A 22074-nucleotide genomic window follows, 5' to 3' on the forward strand; every position below is an offset into this window, starting at 1 on the left:
ACATTAAATATCATCCTCTATCATTCTCCACCTTATTTTCTGAGACCATCTGTCACTGAACCTGGAGCTCACAGATTCATCAAGACTGGCTGGCCAGGGAGCCCTGGGGCATCTCCCTGTCTCTGCTCCTCAGCACTGGAGGGATTCCTGCCATCACATCCAGTTTCTTAGGTGGGCGCTCAAGATCTGAACCAGCTTCCCAATCAAACAAAAGTGCAAATGGGAAAAACCGGGAAGCAGGCACGTGTCTAACGTTTCTGAGGAACAAAAAGGGGTCAGGATTGCAGGAACAGAGTGGGCAAGAGCAAGAAAGGCAGCAGATGGGAGTCGGACTGGAGCCAAATGTTCAGCAGTGGTGCTGGGGAGCAGACTGTCACACGTTCTGTAACTTCAGTTAGCCAGTGTGGGAGGAGTTATATCAGGCAAGGAGGCAAAAGCTGCAAGTCAGAGGCTCTCCCTGGGGAGTGGCTTCTCGTGACCACCTCTAGGACACCTGGGCTTCTCCTACGACTAAGACCAGAAGATACAGGAAGACCAAGAGGACCTTTTGCCCAGCATTGTCACTCTGCACTCAGACCAACAGGCAGAAGGGACGAAAGTGGGGCGAAAACAATCTAGGTGGAAGGTGTTAGAGCCTGACTCTGAGTGCAGGAGGTGAGACAGTGAGAGGCAGTTAACCGGCATTGGCAGAGCAGCTCTGCTCTGAGTTAGCATGTGGCAATGGTTACCAGGCTTCTCCTCCACAAAGCATCAGTAGCTGATGCTAGCCTAGTAGCTAATACAGCAGCCTCTAGGGAGACGCAGGCAGCAGGATCGCTTGAGTCCAGTTCAAAGCTAGCCTGAGTACCTTAAGGAATCTATCTCGAAAAACAAGTATTGGGCCTGGAGAGATGGCTCAGCAGTTAACGCTGTCTGCTCTTCCAGGGGACCCAGGTTCCATTCCCAGCACCCACGTGATAGATAGCTCACAATCATCTCTAACTCCAGTCCCAGATCTGTTGCCTCCTTCTGACCCCTGTGGGCACCAGGAAAGCATGTGGTGCACAGACAAAAACTTCATACACATAAAACTTTACATAACTTTAAAAAAAAAAATCTCTCCTTCTAACTTCAACATCTCCTCCCCAGTTCTAAATTAAGACCACTAGTCAAAGTATCTCGAGAAGATCAACCAAGAACGGAGTTCTAAGATGTTGTGGTACTGGTATGACTTTTGTCAGTGACAAATACCTGAGGAAAAACCGCAAAAGAGTTAGAACTTACTCTAAGTCTTGGTTTCAGAGGTGCAGCTCGCGGTTCACGAGCTCTCCATGGTTCACGAGCTCTCTCCATCGCTACGCGCCCGGGGCGTGTGATCAGGACGTCAGGGCAGCAGGGTGTGTGGTGGCGGAAGCTGCTCACCTCATGGTGACAGAGAGTGTGGCTGTGCTAGAGGCTTCCTCCATCCCTTTACTCAATTCCAAGCTCATTATTGGTGCTGCCCACATTCCACCCAGGCCTTTGTCTCTTAATTGATGTCCCACAGGTCGGCTGTCCTTAGACACAACCTCATAGGCTCATCCAGAAATATGCTTTATTAATGAAGACATCTGTCAGTCCAATCACTGACCATGAGAATTAACCAACAGAGAAGGCCATCATATATCTTTAGCCATGGAGGGGTTTCTTATTATTTAAATTGATTGACACATTCATTTATTGAACAGCTACCATACAACAAGGTCCTGCAGAGGATATCAAGAAACGCTACAAAGCCAAGCCCTTTCCTAAAGAGATCACAACCTAAAGTCCAGGTTGAATTGTTCATGTAATAAGACACAAGGCTGGGCATGAGGCTCCTTGGTGAAGTGCTTGTTGGCTTGCATATGGCCAGTGTTGGATCTCAACATAGAAAATAAATCACTTTTGGTGACTTCCTTGAAAAGCCCATGCCTGTGCTTGGCTGCGTGTTTCCCGCTCTTCTTTTCTAAGCGCCTCTCTCCAAGTTTAAATATTCATGAGAACTTCTTCTTATCAACCCAATACAAACAACAGAAACAACAAAAGACTCAAAACAATGGGAGTACAAAGTATTTGAGCATAATATATAATATAATATTAAAATACAAGTATTAATGAGTGTTTAACATATTAGTATTAATAAATGAGTATTAATTAATATAATGAGTATCCTGTCAGCTAGAGATTAGAGGCAGAAACTATTAGCCATCCAGGAGTTAACCTGTGTTTTGAAGGATGGAAAGTGAGATGGTAAGAGGGAAGAAAGAAGCTAACTAGTGGCTCTGCAAAGTGAGAGGCCAAGAGAAAGGGGGTACACAGCTAGTATGTAGGGAGAACCCTATTCAAGGCATGCAGCACTTGGGGAGGAGCTGGGTGCAATGCATATACAAACCCAACTGAGAGAGAGAATGGGGAATTTGAGGCCAGCCTAGGCAACACAGTGATATCTTTTCTTCTTTTTTTTCTTTTAAAGTAGGAGGCAGGTTATAGGGAGGTAGACATTACAACTGTGAAATATGTGAACGTGTATTTGAACTCCTAATCCCATCATTCCCAAGCCTGGACAAATTACTAGACACCTCCTGCCCATTTTCCTCAATAATGGCAATCTTGTACCTACTTCAAAAGACTCCCAAGAATAAAAATATAGTAACAAAAATATCATTATAAAAATTACTAACTAGTCACTGCTCAATGGATTCATTTACTTACTTGTATTTGTGGTGTTAGAGATAGAACCCAGGGTCATGTGCATGGCAAGTAATGTAAAGGAATCTACCCCAGGGCCACCACTAAGTATTAGGGAGGCCAATCTGTGGGAAGCCATAAATGAACTAATTACAGGGGAAACACTGGAGTTGGGACCTATGCAGTAGAAGTCCAGTCACGTGACAGGAACCTAAACAAGAAGGAGGTGATGCTAGGAAGCAAAGAGGCAAAGTAAGAGGTGGAACAAAGCCAACCAACTAGGATCTAGCTATCACACAAAAGGGTGAGATACTAAACTAGACACTTTTTAAAAGAGAAAATGCTCGATCTATATTGAACATATTTTACCACAATTTATTCTTTTGAAATTTACTTAATGTGTACGAGTGCTTTTGCCTGCATCTATGTATGAATACCATCTGCATGACTGGTGCCTACAACGGTTAGAAGGGGTCATGAGCTTCCCCAGAACTAGACTTAGGAACTGTTGTAAGACACCACGTTAAGGCCGGGCGGTGGTGGCGCACGCCTTTAATCCCAGCACTTGGGAGGCAGAGGCAGGCGGATCTCTGTGAGTTCGAGACCAGCCTGGTCTACAGAGCTAGTTCCAGGACAGGCTCCAAAGCCACAGAGAAACCCTGTCTCGAAAAACCAAAAAAAAAAAAAAAAAAAGACACCACGTTAAGTGGCTGGGACCCAAACTTGGGGCCTCTGAAAGAGCAGCCAGTATTCCTAACGGCTGAGCCATCTTTCCAGCCCCTATTTTACCACAATTTAAAAGGATGATTAGGAAAGGTGAAAGCCGAGATTAATTTCAACTCAAATAATTTGGAAAACCAACGGTACCAAGAAGAAAAGCCACAAAACGGCTCCATTTGGGAAGAGGGCTCTGGTTAGGTGTGAAGTGATACGTTGAAGTCCAAAGGGCAGGTGTAGATGCTGAGAGGCAGGTCTCACACTTGCTCACCATCTAACAGGAGCAGTCAGTGGGAAGGAGAGCATACCCCCACATGAACATCCTAAAGAATCCAAGTTACACCTTGGCTTATCAGCCACTAGTGTAAAAACTTCAGAGTTGAGCAGAGGACTGTGGAAGGTATAACTTCAGAGTTGCTTTTAGTAGGAAGAGGGTATAGAAGGAGGAGAGCTGGCCCATCAGTCCTTGGAGGTCATTACTTTATGGTATTTTCAGGAGTAACTGTAGCACAGGATAACTCAAGAGTCTCTGTTCTTCAGAATTGGTGTTGCTAAAAGTTAGGAGCAAACTAGTGCAGTGCCATTGTTACTGGAAAGTAACTTCTGTGCGCTACAACAGAACATCAATGTTGCAGCTCAGAGCAGTGGCAGTTGGACCAAGACTCTACATTGGTTTCTAAATATCTAGAAAGTGAAAGGCATTTCAGAACTAGCCTAATTTCCAGGAGACTTTATAAACAGCTTCCACCTCAATGACCATGTTAATAAAAATTCATTTATTGCTTTCCAGCACCTGCATGCACAATTCTAGAACATAAAAAAGAAAGAAAAGGGAGAAACCGAATAAAATATGGACTTCAGTAGAGAAAGATCAAGACTGGTTCATTAGTTACAGTAAATGTGCCATAGCTGTGTAAAAAGTCAATAAAAAGAAAAATGGGAGGAGAGAGAGTATATAGGAATTGAGAAATATATAGGAATTTAGATTTGTCTGCAAATCTAAAATTATGCTAAAAAATTTTAAATGTCTACTTAAAACGTCGTCTGCATGTGTAAAACACCTGAAGAACTTCTTTTAGGACACACTTGAAGAGCTTTAGATACACGCATGCCTGTGCACACATGTGTACACATACGCACATACACACTTTCCCTCTATGAACTCAGGCACACAGACAAACATGGGACACTTCTATCTGCACCAATATTGGCTTTGTACCTTGCTATAAGATACAAATAAGTCTTTCTTTTCTATCCCATCTACTCCAACCTTCCCAACTTTACACCACAGGCATTTAATAATTCATTAAGAGGCAAGCCTCTAATAATCGTCAAGTAGTAACGAATCAAACCTCCAATCAGAGATAACATTCCAAAAAGCATATCTCAGTAGTTTACAGTCATCAAGTCCTTGCTTCTATTTCAGGGGGAGAAAGGAGAAGAAGTAGACAGGTTTTCGGGTACTAGAGAAAACTCCACAAATATGATGGAAGATCCAGGGAAAGGAACCTTGGTCGAAAGTCAAGAGACCTGGCCTCATTCAGCTCTACCACTAGTTAGGACCACTCTGTGACCCTTGAGTATCGCTAGTCCTCAAGATCATGATCTCAAGTCTACAATCAACTATAGTATCTCTCCCATTCACCAAGAGGTCCTTCATTCTCACTTCTAGCCTGTGCAAATTATCCTAGTTAAAGCTTTACTCTCCATTCTGCAAAACATTTAGAGAATCTAAACAGTGACATCTTGCCATTGAATGAATGCCTACACACACACACACATACACACACACACACACACACACACTAAAGGGGTGATAAATGAAAGAAAAGATTAAGTTGGATATCCATGGTACTTTTTCATTTCCTTAACCTTGTAGAACCCACCCTGCTACATGAGCTCATTTTGGGGAGTGCTTGTCTAGCATGCACAAAGCCATGGGTTCTAGTCCTACCACCACATAAACCAGGTGTGCGTCTCATATCCACAGTCCTAGCACTTGGGAGGTAGAGGCAGGAGGATCAAAAGTTCAAAATCATCCCCAGCTACATAGTGTTCAAGGTCAGCCTGAGCTACAGGAGCATTTCCCTCAAATGACAAAGTAATCATATCACTCTGTGTACTGCAAATTCTTACTTGCTGGTCCGCAGTACCCTGACATAGGTCTAGGTTTCCTTGGTTTAATCCTAGGAGCTTTGAGATCAGTAAGAAGGTCCTAGCAACTTTATGTATTTAAAGCTGAAGTTGACAAGCTTCTTACTAAAAAGCCAAATAGTAACTATGTTAAGCTTTATGGAATCATACAGTCTCTGTGGTAACAACTCAATTCTGTTATACAGGGGAGATGCATATAGAAATGAATGGATTTGTGTTTAGATAAAATTTTATTTGTAAAAACAAGCAGCAGTGCAGGCTACAGTTTGCCCGTCTTCTTCAAGTCACAGTGGAACAGGAAAAGCAACTGGAAAGACAGAGTTTTGCAACACTACATCACAAGTTCTCACTAAGACAAACTGTTTCACTTGCAGGGAGGAATCAGAATCTCCACATACCTGCGAATGGTCAAGTTTCCCCTGTGTGAATTGGTCACGTCACCAATACCTAAAGACAGAGCAGGAAAACACTCTCCCTTACATGGTTGTTATGACAGAATGGGATGTGTTAATTTATACAGGCAAAATTTACATGATGACCTGCAAAAGTAAAATACCAGGTTTTAGCAACTTAAGCAATAAATACAGAAACCCAAGTCTGATTAGTGTCAACTGTTACTCCTTCTACCTGTTAAGCAACTAGTTCAGATAAATGCCAAGGTCACTGGCTTCCCTGGAAGACCTATTGTGTTTTTATATAGCTGCTTTAAACGTGCAGACTCACGGTCATCCATAAACCACTACATCGGCAGATAACTAGAGTAATTACTATTTGACCTAACCATTCTGATTTATTTGAGGATGGGACAAGAGTTGCTCACCGGTGTGGATGTGTGGGCCAAGATCAGCTCTATCTTCCCTTTGTGTCTATCCTAGCAAAACTAATCCATTCTGTAAGAGTCGCCTCCCTAAGTTCAGCCCCATGTTAGCTAGCAGGTGTTTGGGAGAGGGCTGGAGCACAGCTGGCCCACCAAGATCAAGCAAGTGCCTTTTTAAAAACTCATCTTACGAAGTTTCTCTACATGGCTTTGCCAAGTAAGCAAAAACCATGCCAAATAGTAAAAAAGGCACTTACTTGACTCCCATAGGCCAGCTCCACACTCTAGCAGCTAAGATGCCACTGGCAGGGAACATGGGGTGTGAGGTGGGGATCTTGCCAGCCACTGAAGGAATGGCCATGAAAGACCTAAAGGAACAGAGAAAAGTAAGGTCAATGTCAAAGGTGAAGGCCCTGACCTGCTAGCATGGCTACTTCAGCCTAGAAGGCCAAGAGTCTACAAAGCCCTCCTGAGAGCACTCCTGGAGCAAGTCCAGATGAATTGGGAGAAGCCTTTCCGAGAAATGGAGTATTAACTCACACAGATGGAGGAATTGGAAATCTGAAGCAACAACCCACAAACTAATACTTTGAGAAAGCCTTGCAAAAATGGGGAATCTTTTTCACACTCTCTTCTCTGCTTCAGAATATAGAGATGAAACAGAGAACTCTAATAAACAATGAAGAATCACGTTTCTAATGAAAGTGGATTCTAACAACCAATACTTCAGAGAAGCCACGCTTACTCATAAGACTCAGGAATCGAGTACACTTAAAAGCACGGGGCTGGAGCGATGGCTGAGCGGTCAAGAGCACAGGTTGCCCTTCCGGAGGACCTGGGTTCAATTCTCAGCATTCGCATGGTGGCGTATCTGTGTAACTTCAGTCTCAGGGGATCCAATACACTCTCTGGCCTCTGCAGGGCACCAGGCATGCATGTGATGCATAGACACACATGCAGACAAAACACCCATATCCATAAAATGAATAAGCAAATTGAAACATGAAAAACAGATGCAGGACATTGGCCTAGCCACAAAGCTCTCTGGAGCAGGGATGACTGGAGATTACTAATACCAAGAACACTAATAAAAGGGGTCTTTACACGTCGGGAATTCCTCTCCCCATGCATACATACCCTACACCTGGGTTCTTCAAAGTGTGTTTATTAGAAAAGGAGCGGCAGTGAAAAACAAAACAATCATTCTGCCAGTCATTCACCTCCTAAAAACAAGACAGACAGACAGACAGACAGACAGACAGACTGCTCCCTTCACCAGCAGCCCATTGCGCACTGGTTCTCAGATCATGGAAGAAACACACAGGCAAGCCAAGCCCAGACACCCCTGAGCCTCTGGAACTTACACCTTCTTCAAAAGGCAAATGTAATTTTTTCATTCTAAGTAAGTTTGTGTCAAACTTGCATGACCCTTCTTTTTTTTTAATGTATTTATCTAGTGAGAATTTCACACAAGTATTGAACGTATACTATTTCCACCCTTCATAGCCTTTAATTCTAAGATGCATTAAAATTGCTTACTCTTTTTAACAGACAATCTGGCAGTTCAAATTGCCCAGGTCCCAATTAGTTTAATTACAATTGGCTACTCACTGTTAATAGCGTATCTGGCCAGACTACATCTTGAGTGCCTAAGTAACAATTTCTTCTTGATTTTGGCTGTGCTTGCCTTGCGTTAGCAACCATCCCTGGAAAGCATCCCATTTATTAGTGTTTCCCTTGCTGTCTCAGCATTTCTGGTTAATGCACGGCACAGCAAATCATCTGGAGGGACAACCTGAATGAAGCTCTGCACTGTGGGCTCTGTAAAAATGCTCAGACCATTAGCCAGGAGTCTGCAAACAGAGACAAAAGCATGAGACGAAGAGGATAAAAAAAGTACCCAAGATTGCTCCTTAAAACAGGGACTGTAAGTAAGAGCCTAAGACTCATCATTAAAACAGATGAATATTTCACACCAACAATCTCACAAAGGAGTCCCTCTCGTCCTTTCTAGAACTTGTATGTCTTCAGCTCCATGAAGCCATGCCACAATTTCACAACAATCTTTTCTTTTACCATAAAAGGCATCATATCCTTTTACAGAATAAAGCATCGCCTGCACACTGCAGATTATCCCAGACACAGAGAAACAACAAGTTGATGCCAACAAGTTTCCAGCCACAGCCTGTCTGCAGTGGGAAAACCCTGCCGTTTTCACTGGAGTGAAGTAAGTTCTCCCACAGCAGCCCTGTCCCTCGTGAGCTCGCTCTCCCAGCAGAAGCTATTCTGCGCTTTGCACAGGACGTATTCATCTGTGTGATGAGACATTACTCCTCTCCGCCTTCTCTGGGGGAAGTACAAAGGGCTTTCCCAGGAATATGATCAATGAGGACACTGCGCACCAAAAAAGATTAGCTTTTCTTCAAAGGCAAAACAGCATTCCTAGTCTAACTTTAAAAATGGCGTAATAGATTCCTGCTCCTCGTGATACTCAATGAAAAAGATACTCGGTTAGCAGGGAAATGCTCATATATATAGATCAGAGACAGAAATGTCATAGAGCACTTAAGAACAAATGAACTGGGGGCTGGAGAGATGGCTCAGCAGCTAGCAGCACTAGCTGATCTTCCAGAGGACCTGGATTTGTTTCCCAGCACCACAACAACCTTGATTTATAACTGTCTATTCCAAGAAACCAGATGCTGTCTTCTAGCCTTCAAGGGCAAAAGGCATGCCCACAGGACACAGACAAACATGAAGACAAGATACCCAAACACATAAAATATGCTAAAATTAAAATGAATGAACCTAACAATGTATTAGCTAAACATGGTTTTATTTTGTATTACTTTTATTTATTTGGGGGGTGGTGCAGGTGGAGGTCAGAGGACAGCCCGGAGGGACTGGCTCTCCAAGTGGGTCCTGTGGGTCGAACTCAGGTATTCAGGATTGGAGACAGGCACCCTTACCCACTGCATCAGCAGGCCGACCCTCAGCTAACTATTGTCAAAGTGTTATGCAAAGAGAATGAACTGGAGAAAGACACACAGTGTAAAACCCTCTAAATATGGTTGATTTAATTATTTCTAACTAGTTAGAAAGCATGTTTATAGACTGTGCAGTTTGCAGACATGCACAGACACAACAAATGGTTAACCATGCGCTGGATGGGAAACACCATCCAAAGAATGCTACTTCTGAGAAAGAGACAGGAAACAAGACTGGGGTGGGGGGCTCTGAGGGGATCGGCCAAGAATGATGGAACCCCCTTACAATGGACACCCCTAGGAAATCCCCTCCTGCGACAGGTCTTTCCAGGTGAGTTCCTTGGTGAGCTAACTCCTTCTGTGGTGATTTTCTGGTACCGGCTGCGATGTGACTTTTTGACCTACAACTCAGGGCCTCAGCCCATCACTGCATCTAATCTTACCAAAATACTCATCTTAGGCAAAAATAGAAAATAAAAAACAATTATAGCTCCCTTTCTGTCTCCTCCTTTGCTACCTCAAGCTCTAGCAATCACTCAAAAGAAAGTCATTACAGATTTCAAGCTCACCCGACTTCGTGGTATTTGGCCATGCTGAGAATTATAATTCATTCTGAATCAAAGACCAATGCAGAATGAGATATTAAAATTAAAGAAAGCACTGTTCGGTTCTCCATTAAATAAATCAATATCTAAAAGTTCTGCAATGTATTACACTAACATTCTGCCTTACCACCTCGACTGTACTTAGGAAACATCTTGTTTTCAGACTTAGGTCAGAGCTACAGATCTGAAAATTTATTTAAGATTTTACTTTCTTTAGGACTTAAAGATAAAATAAAAAACCTTAGGCATGTGAATACACACCCTTGGATTTAAAAAAAAATCAGCAGCCACTTCTGCTGACCAGAAAATTTCTTTTTCATCTGTATATGAAAGCTTCCTTCTACCATTGGCACTTACAGATCATGAAAGAGGAGCAGAAGAAAACAACCAACCAAGACAAGCCAGCATAATCTAGTATTTTTTTTTCTGTGAAGAAGAAGAAAAAGAAGAGAAAGAGGAGGAAGGAGAGGAGGAGGAAGAGGAAAAGAAAGAAGAGGAGGAGGAAGAGAAGAAAGAAGAGGAGGAGAAAGAGAAGGAGGAGGAAGAGGAGGAGAAGAGGAGGAGGAAGAGGAGAAGGAGAAGCAGTAGTGGTTGAAGTAGTAGTAGTGAGAACTCTGGTAGCTTTAACATCCTCATTAGGTTTTTACTGTTCCCACCATATTCAACCTACCTTTAAATATACTTCTCTAAAGTACCCTGCTATCCGAATTCTGTTTTAAAATCCAAAAATGGATTTTTATCACAGTTGGCCACATGCCACAGGCTGCTTCATGGCAGCTAGCAAGGTCCTGACAGTGCAAAGATGTTGCCATGGTGGGGGCAGAATGAAGATTCAGAAGGTTAACTCCCGAACAAACACCTGCAAAACTCTGCCACCTTAGGATATATGGAGGGAGGAACTGGAGCAGAAAGTGCCTCTTCAAAGAGTTCCCTCCTGTCTTCTGCAGAACCCAGCTCCCACCAACACAGGCCAGGTAGTGATTTCTGTGCCACCCTCTTTCCATTTTTGTGTAGTCCTGGGGATAGAACTCAAGAGCAAACACCCTACCACTCAGTCCTACTGCACCAATTGTTTGCTTGTCTGTTTGTTTCGATGCAGTGTTTCTCTATGTAGCCCTGGCTGTCTGGAACTCATTCTGTAGACCAGGCTGGCCTCACACTCGCAGAGATCTGCCTGTCTCTGCCTCTAGAGGGCTGGGATTAAAGGCATTCGCCGCCGCCGCCACCTGACTACGGCTGCTGCATAGCCTTTATACAGCCTTGCCTGCCTCAGCATAATGCAAACTCCTTCAAGATGATGTACTGTTGCATGAATCAGAAGTCATTCTATCACTTGTCCTGGCAGAGAACAAGATGATCTACAGCTAACTGCATTTCCCCTGGAGCCAAAGGATTTAGACAATGGTCTCTAGGATTGTTTAACTCACTGACTCATCCATCCAAAAGTGATGGACTATCTAGGCTCTCGACACTGTACTTTGGCTCTGCTTGTGGAATTGGAAGACATTACAGGCTTCTAGATGCCCACCAATGCTATGACTGCTGTCAGTACATGAATATCGTGAAAACAACAAGCACGCACTACGGTATTCCTGCTACACTTTCCACTAATGGAACACAAAGGAGAGGAGAAGCATCTTGCTTCAGGCCAGCATGCCACAATTTAGAATTAATTTACTAGCATAATCCTACCACTGCACTCCAACTTTGACTGCTTGGACCTTCTCCAAACTCTTGGCTCCCCAACACATCCATACCTCTTCTGCCATTCTCTCAATAGTTTGGATTAAAAAGAAGGAAAGGAGGAGGAGGCCAGTGGCAAACACAGAGGAGAAAGATGAAACTACAGCCATAAATGACTCTTTAAAGGGGGTGACTACAAGGTAAATATTGAACAAGGAATCAGATGAAATTATGGAAACTGTCATGATGAAGAACTAGAGAGCTGTTTGTCTTACTTCAAGCTCCTGACCTCAATGTAAGAATGAAACCTGGATGTTCAACTCTAATGAGGCCTCATAATGAAACAAAGGTTACTTGTAAGAGTTATAAATATAAAAGATGAGGTGAGAGATGCAGCTCAGCAGTTAGGAGTGAATACTGCATACTGATCTTACAGAGGACCAGTGGGGTCCCAACACCCACATTAGAAAACTCACCAGCTGTATTCCAGCTCCAGGGGGTCTGACGCCATCTTCTGGCCTCCGTGGGCACTCATACACAGGTGGCATACACTCACACAGACATACACATATATAAAAATAATAAAATATTTAAAAAATATACAACCAAATACAGTGGCACCTTAATCCCAGCATGCATGCCCATCACTCACACACACACACACACACACACACACACACCTGAACACACATAAATGAAAAGCAAAATAAGCTCTTACGATTCACTTGATTGAGTATTCTTACTTACTGATAAAAACATTGAGACCAAATGGTTAAATGTCTTGTCCAAGATCAGATGCAAGTTTAAAGAGAAGTCACATTTCTCACTATTATACCACATGGCACCTTCAATTATATTTAGTGGAAAACATACAAACATACACACATTTATAACCCCTTCATTTAAGTAGCTCAGAAAACTAGCAATAGCTTGATGGTACAGCTATCCTTTCTCCGAAGATTCCAGGTCCCACCAACGGCATCACAAGCATGGCCTCCTCCATAGAAATGCCACAATATGTGTGAAAGACGGTCACAGTGACTGAAGGAACAGACCCGCATTTGCAGAAGACCAGAATCTACGCTTTCTACACAAACGGCTCCACACTATTTGTTCTCATCTTAGTTTCGCAAGCAATGGGGGCAGTGGAAGAACCAGGAATCCCCTGTATTTACGTTTCTAATGTAGAAAGGAAGATGGGTAAAATTTTACTAAGAAAAACACTCATGCTTCGGAATGCCTACCTCAGGAGAAATGGCATTCTATGCACGGAGACATTAGACAACCATGTGCTGAATTTGAATGTTCTCCCAATGTGAAAACAGATATTTAAGGAGATAGGTATGTTTACTTATTTGAACATCACACGATGTGTACACAAACCAAAACATCCCATAACAGCTTCCCTTAAACAGGCACAGGTAAGATTTTTACCTGCCAATTCAAAGAAAAAAATTAAAGGAAAAGATAAGAAAGACAAGACTATTACCATACAAGGTTCAATAGATCCTTAAGGGAATCAAAACTTAAGGCCATTAAAAAGCTCTGAGTCAACACACACGACAAAAATGGAAAGCCAGGAAGAACTAAGTCAGAGAAAATTACTCAAAAGTCCTCCTCTGATGAGCATAATACAAAGTGCTACTGCTCAAAGCTTTGAGAAGCGTGCAACACACAGAATGCAGTCTCTGTGCAGGGATTTCCTGAGTGTTCTCCATGCTGTGTGTGCCTTCTCAGACTGCTGGGAAAATCTCCTGATTTCTATGGGGAGGAGAGGGGAGGCAGGGACACGAGAAGGTAGGTATCTAATTTGATATACAAATGTAAAAGTAGCTTGAAGTAATAAAAGCACAACAACATATTTTAATACAAAATTACAAGCACAGAAAAGAACACAGCGAAGCCTATTTAATAAGCATATAGAAAGGGAAATTTCAAAGATCAAGAAATGATCGTTGTGCCTGAGGAATAAAATCAGACCTTGAATTAAAATGCCCTCAACCCAGTGTTGGCTAGGAGCTGGGGAGACGGATGGAGCCATCACTTCCACGTATGGAAACGCTCTCCTCCCTACTTGCCTCTCTCTATTCTGTGCATCCTATCTCTAGCTAATGTCCTAGTTCAACCATCTCTTCTGGACCCACTGAACCGCTCGACCCTTTATTGCTCTCTACCCCTGTGGTCCCGTCCTCACTATCCACCCTGTACACTGAAGCCAGCATGACCCACGTAGAAGCATAAACTTGATCAAGTGGTTCTCCTACTTTATATCTGCAGAAACTCGTCTACTGACAAACAATGGTGTGGTTTTTGGTTTTGGTTGTTTTCTTTTTTTTTTTCAAACCGAGACTTCTTCAGTTGCAAAATCAACTTGAAGGAGACCCTAGTGGTACTTTTCAAGCAGAAAAGAAATCATGCATGCCTCATACAAAGCAAAATTACTGTTTTATAGATTTTTTTTCTTCAGTTTACCCTTTACACCAGCAAACACACATGCACGCATGCGCGCGCGCGCGCGCACACACACACACACACACACACACACGAGTGATTCTATAATACAAAGTTCCATGAGGGTGTGAGTCCACAAATGGCCGCTGCTGTACTGAATAAACTGTCAGCACCTTTGCAAGCCATTTCACTGTCATAGCCTGACCTCTCCACATAGCGAGGTGGTTAAAAAACCAGAGGCTGCAGCCTGGCTCTCTGGGATGACGAGCTAGGTTCTACTTTTGCTAGTATGTGGCCCTAGACAAGTGCTATCAGCTGTGATCCCGGACAAGTCACATAACCAGTAAGGGGTAACTTAGTATCACTATATGTAAGATGAGAAAAGGAGCCATACTCACATCTTGGGGTAACTCAAAAACTGAGGGAGACAACTAATATAAAGCGCTTGGTGAAAGTGATAAGAGTTATTATTGGTATCGCCTCTATTGCCCTCCGTAGCTGATCTTGTCCGTATTACGACTGTAACAAACTCCCTAGTACGGTCGGTCATCTCACATCTCCATGTCCCCAAAACACCAACCACATTTTCCAGTCCCACGTGCATAAATGGCTTCGTATTTTAGCTCCTCTGAGGCCACCTCAGTGAAGCCTTCCCAGTTCCAACAGGTGTCTCCCAGTGTTCCCACTCAACCTCCATAAGCAAAAAAAAAAAAAAGCCAGCCATTGTGCTCCATGCTTTTAATCCCAGCACCCACCCAGGAGGCAGAGGTGGGAGGATCTCTGTGAGTTTGAAGCCAGTCTGGTCTCCACAGTGGTTCCAGGACAGACAAGGCTCTACAGACAGACTCTGTCTCAGAAGAAAAAATAAAAAGGAAGGAAAGACTACATTTGGAAAACATCAACAGCACAACCAGTCACACTGCTTGCACTCTCGTTTCACCGACCAAAGGCTGTCTTCCCTCGCACAGAGGCCCACAAGGAAATTCTATACATCCCTTCCAAGTGATTCTGGGTAACTTAACCTTTGCAGGTGGAGCAGTTTGTCACAGAATCCACTAGAAACCTTACAGAACTATCCAGTATAGAAGCAACACTCAACAATTACCACAGTTACTGGAACTATTTAGCATTCCAGATTAAATTATCAAGATCCCTAGGAGGCAAACACCTGACTCAGACCCCAGTCAATCAGCTAACCTGAAGGACGCCGGGAAAGATGTGAGGACTAGAGCCGGTAGGAAGGGCCTTGAGGTCTCTTAGAAGGAAAACTGCAGCAAATGCTTGGAGGAGGAGGCAGGGGCGGCTGGAGATAGATAGTGGCACTGAAATAGTTCCTGGTACTTCAAAACAAGTTAACCCACCCTCAAAGTCCAAATCTACAAAACTGGGATAATAGTGCCTTTCCCAGGTTAATGGTGGGAATTAAAGGGTCTTACAGATGCTCTCAGATCTTGGCTCTCTCTACACTGCAGAGGTCGGACAGTACAAGCTAACTCATTTGTTCTATTGTTATTTGACAATTTATCAGTCACTTTAATTTTCTCTGCATCAAAGTTTAAAGCAGATATTAATATCTTGAAACATCACTCAAAACAGACAGGAAGCATGACACAGCCCTGTCTTAGGAGGCAAGATAATGTAAGAATTTTGATACCTATTAAAACAGACAGGACTTTGAGCTGCTGGCTGTCTGCCTCCGCAACTTCCTAGAGATTGTTATGCGTATTCCTCAAATGACCAAATGGACAATAAATAGCAGAAAACATGCAAAAACTGAAAACTTTAGTAATGATGCAAAGAAGGTAAATACACATTCTTATGGATTAATACGTTTAATGTTACCAAAAACAGCCTTTAGAAAAAGTCATTATCTTTAGGAGATATTAAGAGGTGATAGCCTGTTATCCATTTACTTCAGAACTGCATCAGAAACAGGCTTGCTTTAGCAAGCTGTTAGATCCAGTTGGTGATGTGATTTACCAAGTTATATTTTTATGACTATGAAAGATTCAAACCTGTATACAGTTTATGGGCCAACAGCTCACTAAAGTTATTAAAATGAATTTGCTTGATGTCAACCTTCATTTTTACACAGCCATCTCACTGCAAGCATTGAACAAAGTGTGCAGAAATAAATGGTTTCCCCCCCTTCATTTTGAACCTGCAGAAGCTTTTCTTTTAAGACTTCCTGTTATTGTTTTTAATTATGAATGTGTATGTACGGACACAGGCTTATGAGTGCAGACGCCCACCGAGACAGCCAGAAGAATCGGACAGTCCTGAGCTGGAGTTGCAGAAGTTGTGAGCCACCTGACGTGGGTGCTAGGAGCCAGCTCCGGTCCTCCCTCAGAGCAGTGAGTGTTCTTAATCACGGAGCGTCTCTCCAGCCCTGGCAGGCATTTTTAAGCATTTATTGTCAAGCTTGATCTGTATCAGAGAGCACTTGTTCAAGAATTTAAGAATTCTACCCCAATTAGCTTTTTTTTCCAATTCACCTTTTAAAACCAAAACTAACAGTTAAAAACAAAATACACAACCATGTAATTTAGTGGAAAAGAGCTAGACTGGAGAAAGAAGAAACGAATGTTCAGGACTTCTCACCACTGCTTTCACAGATACTATGAAAAAACCATCTGTCTCACACTCCTGCTTCCTCTAGTGCAGGGGTTCTCAACCTTCCTAATACTGTGACCGTTTAATACAGTTCCTCGTGTTGTGGTGACCCCCAATTATAAAATTATTTTCATTGCTACATCAGAAGTACAATTTTGGCTCTGTTATGAACTGTAATGTATATACCCATATTTTTCAATGGTCTTAGGTGGTTCCTGTGAAAGGACCCCCCCCAACACAAATACACAGGGTCACAACCCACAGGTTGAGAACGACTGCTCTCGGGGCTTCAGAGTTCTGTTCCAGATGTATTTGTATACAACAGCTATAATTTTTCTAATAATGTATAATTCTAATACATCCATGAGCCCTGGTTTAATCAGTCCAATTAAAAACAAAGGTTCAAACGCTGAGCAGATATCCTAAAATATTAAAATATAATCTTGACCTTAATCCCAGTGGTTATTCATATGATGACATCATATTCCAGAAGACCTAATAGGAGGCAGGCATAACCTCAAAAGGAAAAAAATAGAAAAGGTTTGGCTGTCAATGTACTGTCTTTGACTACATCATCCTTGATGCTATATTATATATTTAAACTTTTTTCTTCTATGAAGTTTCATAGAGAATAAAATAAAGTCCTCAGAGCCTTAAAAAGATCAAATAATCAGAATCTGTTGAATAAATCCAAATTCGTTCACTCATAATATTTTGTGGGATTCAAAAAATAAGTAAGATTTTTAAGATGAACAAAAGGATGCCTGCCTCCTTAAAAACAAAGCAAGTGTGTTCTAAACCAATTTATCCAAGACCCTCAATATTCTAATACTACAGTAGAATAAAAACAATATATTTGGAATCTGATGGAAGCATATAGCCACTGACCACGACAGAACTAACTTGGTGGTACCAACTCTTGCCGCCAACCCATCATAAAGAAATATAGCATACAATCAAAAGCATCACTGGCATCACCAAGCTTGAAGCAATGTTTCAGATTTGGGTTCCTTGACAACAGGCTAAAGAGTCAAGAGGGGAAGAAAAGTAAGATACGCATCTTGACTTTATCTCCCCAGTAGATCAGGAGTCCACCAATGAAACGTGGAGAGTACACTGTTGATCTGCCTCCTGAAGGTAATAAATTCTATCAGGATTTAGATTAAAGAATGGGAGAAAAAATTAGGAGGCAGGAATCACCAAGTTAAGCTATAAACTAAGCTTCGTTTGTTTCTCTGTGCAGCTCCGGCTGTCCTGGAATTCGCTGTGTAGACCAGCCTGGCCTCGAACTCAGAGATCAACCAGCCTCTGCTTTCTGAGTGCTGGGATAAAAGGCATGTGCCACCACCACCACCCAGCCTTAAACTAAGCCTTCTTGAACCCATATCAATTTAAAGGAATCTCAATCCCTAATTTCTTATTTGTCACAAATACAACCTCACAAGTCACTCTTCTGTTTCATTAACTTTATGAAGTGACGGTGTTAGACTTGAAAGTAGTAGTGTGACAGTCGCTGGCCTGAAATGAACCTTAGACATAAGAGGAATGAATAAGGGTAGTCACAGCTGAAAGTCAGCCACAAAATCTGTTTAATAGTAGGTATGGATGGGACATTTGGGGTCAGCGCTGGAGTTGGCTTAATTACAGTAGAGGTTTTTGTGCACGGATCCAACAAATGAAAGGCAGACTCGGACCAGGAGAAACTCAGAGAATCAGGGTTTAAGCCTAGCATTCTCATAGAGGCCTATAATCCCATGCAGGCAGAACACTAGAAGTTCAAGGCCTGCTTGTACTGACTGCAAAGGTAGCTTGAGGCCAGCCTGGGCTACATACTGCCCCCAAGGGGAACTATGTATCAAGCCAAGCAGCCTTAGGTAAGTTGCAACAGTATTACTGCCAAGAAACTGCAATGTGTGGAGAAGGGGGGGGGGGGGGGGGGCACAAACTGTAACAGTCTAATGGTTGCTTACAATTTTGTAACTTAGCACAGATGCTGACCACCAGGAACTGCCAACACTCGGGCTGTCATAACCAGAGACGAAACAGTTTGATTTAGCAAAGGAATTGCACAGCCCACGGTGAAAGGCAGTTCCCCTCGAAAGAGCATCTTTGGAACCAGCAGCCACCTTCATTAATCACACAGGACGGTATGCGACAAAGAGTTTCTATGCACTGTAAGTGCTCTCAAGTAGGACGACAACAGAGGGCTCTTTACACAAGAAGGAAAATCATACTGCATGGTGCAAAAAAGACCGGGAAAGTCATGTTCCTTTACTCCACTGAAAGATAACTCTAGAATCGGATTGCATGGGTGCACATTAGTAGTCTCAGCTAGGTGGTAAACTGAAAACAGAAGGATCTCTTAAGGCCAGGAGTTAGAGGACTACCTGGACAACAAAGAAAAACTTGATTTTAAACCCTGTGTCTTGGGGAGGAGGGTGAAATATGTTTTAATGGGGGAATAGTGAACAGTTATGCTTATAACTGTTCGATCATATTTACCATTTTATTAAAGTTTTATTTGCTTTAGGCATGTTTTAAAACAATGACTCTTGGCTAGGCTGAACATGATGGCATATGCCTGTAATCCCAACACCAGGGAAATAAGAAGAAGCAGGAAAAGAAGAGGTCATTCGGTTGGTCTCAGCTCCATAGTGAGACCCTGCTTCAAACAAACAAATAAAAATGGTGGCCCAAGCTGGGGAAAAAAGAGAGCTATTATTAGCTATGACCCTTGGCTCTAATTCTCTGGACCTACTACTGCTGAATAAAGTGACACAAGCCAGGCTTATGACCAGGTTCGAAGCAGACTGCCATCTGCTGCATGCATGGGATGTCCCCACTCGGCCCCAGTGTCTCGCCGGGTAGGATCACTAGAACATCGATTGTTTGGAGCAAGTTGTTGGTTCCATATTCACCTACTCTATGTGCCTCAAAATCAGATCCACCGAAAGATTCCTATCCCTGTGGCTTTGAAATAGAAATACTTTCCTGGCAGACAATCAGTTAATTTTATAAGTGAATGATGCAGAGATATGTTAAGGCAACTATGGTTTATTATACAATAAAAAAAGACACAAAAAAGAAGTCATAATATCTGGTCAGGACTAGGTTTACCAGCTATGTACTCTGGGCCAAGTCTCCCTCCTTTCTGGGCCTCAGTTTCAGGTTTGAAAGATCAAGAGTCAAATCCCTAAGAGACATCCTTCAAATGGAACGTCATGCGAGGAATCACAGAACTGCAGATAGGGATGCATGCACAATGGCTTTGGAGCAACTGGACAGAAATTCAAAATCGGCGTCTACATCTTTAAATCATCAGGTTCACCACCTTTCCAATCTTAGGATCCTAAGTTCATTTACAAGTCAGCATCCCCATGACAACACTTCTGCCCTTCAAAAATAACACTTCATTTTTAATTGTGCTTTCAGCTAGGAATTCAGCACACCACTTTTACCCGCCTCAGAATAGCACAGAAGAACATTGTCATGAAGTGTCCCTACAAGGAAGACACTCACAGACTGGTGCATTTGCATGGGAGAAAATACACGAGGCACACATTTCTAAACACCACTTGAATACCACACCCAAACAGTATTAAAAACAAACTGCAAAAATCAGAAGATGCCTCACTGGAAATCAAAGATAACTCGGGAAGTCTTCCCATAGTTCAGAGAGGAACGAATGCCATCAGATTTTGGAGTGGCCTTTATGTCTTTCAGAGAACATGACTGGAGGCTATGAAACATGCAAATCAGAATTGAACTATAGAAAAACTCGGCTCTCACCCAGATGCTTCAGCAAAGCAATGTCAGTATGCCAAATACGAAAAAGTGCAATTTTCTCACAAGAAGGATGATCGGGTCCGTAACTACGGCTAATAATAGCAATACTATCTTGCATTTGCCGAGTCTCGGGTCTTTTCCGAGCATGTTCCCACGATCTCATGCTATCCTGGGTCTAGGGGTATCCTCTCTGCAAACCTCCAGTCCTTTCCTCTTCAGAGATGAGGAATCAGAACAAGACAGGTCATGATGCACAGGCTGAAGGGTCTTTCTCTATTGGGCTGGATACAGTGAGTCTCCCAGCGCCACAATATACGAGCTCATCCTATAAAATTAAACCTACACTTGTTCTCTCAGAGTTGGCCAGAGACCAAGACATATGGGCCTCAAAAGTCCAAAGGAAGAGAACCTGCTGATTTGTTAGGTGAAAAACTCCATGCCAAGCTCCCGTGCTCCCCACACTACACTACACACACACACACACACACACACACACACACACACAACCTAAGCTGTTCAGACAGAATTCCTTTTCTTTGCCAGGCAATAAAACCCAGAACCACCAAATCACTGCTTCTGTGAACAATTTGCCATGCTGCCTCTCTTGTGCCTGCTGTCCTTCCTTTGGGCACGAGCGTAGTAGCATGAAAGCCAACCCTCCGAAGGGACCACCAGAACCTTTAAGGACCCGAGGGGATGGTGCCTGTCTCCTGAAGCAATGCAGCATCCACCTTGAAGAAACTGGTTCCCGGAACACACACATGCAGGGACTCAGAGAGGGATAAAGTTTGATTTCCCCTCCTGCGCATTCCTAGGGGGCCGAGAGAGGGCGAGGCAGCAGCCTCCTGGGGTCCTGGGGTGTTCTCCGGGGGACAGTTCCTAGCAGCGTGGCACTGCCACTCTCCTGACACACCGGCAGCCGCGGTAACTCAGGACGCCCCGACCAGCCCAGCGGAGGAGAGAAGGAGACAACTCGCACCGGGCTCAGTTCGGGAGCACTGGAGCAAAGCTGTCAGCAACGACGGAGGGAAGGACCGAGCCCACAGGCGGGTCAGAGAGAGGTTCAAGTCCCGTGCCTTCCCCGCCCTGGCGTCCCCAGTCCTGCGGGAACATCCCTGCTGTCGCCCCTCCTCCTCTTCTGCCTCCCGCCCGCCCGCCCGCCCGCCCTGCCTTCCCAGTCGCCGCCGCAGGCGCTGAAGGACACGGCGGCTCGGTGGCCCGCCACCCCGGGGCGGCCGCGAGTTGAGGGAAGTCGCCGGGCGCCCCGGCCTGCCCGCGGCTCCCCACGCCGCCCCGCCCTCCCCGGAGCCGCGCTCGCTCACCGTCCGGTGCTGCTGGTGCTGCCGATGACGGCTGACGGCCAGCCCGGGAAAGCAGCCGGCAGTCAGCGCCCCGCAGCCGCCGGCGCCCCCGCCGCCGCCCCGGGAGCAGAGCAGCAGCAGGAGCGATCTACCTGCGGCGGCCGCCATCTCTCAACTGGAAACGGCGCTGGCCCAGGCAGCGCAGCGGACGGCCGGGGCGTGGCCAAGACCCGCCACTCAGCCGCACCCGGCCAACTGCAGTCCTGAGTGAA

At 43.9% G+C, this 22074-nt stretch overlaps 1 protein-coding gene across 1 annotated transcript in view; it reads right to left on the minus strand.

Annotated features, from left to right (window-relative positions):
- Positions 1-21970, minus strand: part of Mcu (mitochondrial calcium uniporter) — a 163846-nt gene extending 141876 nt beyond the window's left edge. The window contains exon 1 of the mRNA XM_057751943.1: positions 21824-21970. Within this exon, the coding sequence (XP_057607926.1) occupies positions 21824-21970 (147 nt within the window). The remainder of the gene's footprint in view (positions 1-21823) is intronic.
- Positions 21971-22074: the final 104 nt, after the last annotated feature.

This window comes from Chionomys nivalis, chromosome 19 (assembly GCF_950005125.1).
Source record: "Chionomys nivalis chromosome 19, mChiNiv1.1, whole genome shotgun sequence".
Taxonomy (NCBI): Eukaryota; Metazoa; Chordata; class Mammalia; order Rodentia; family Cricetidae; genus Chionomys; species Chionomys nivalis.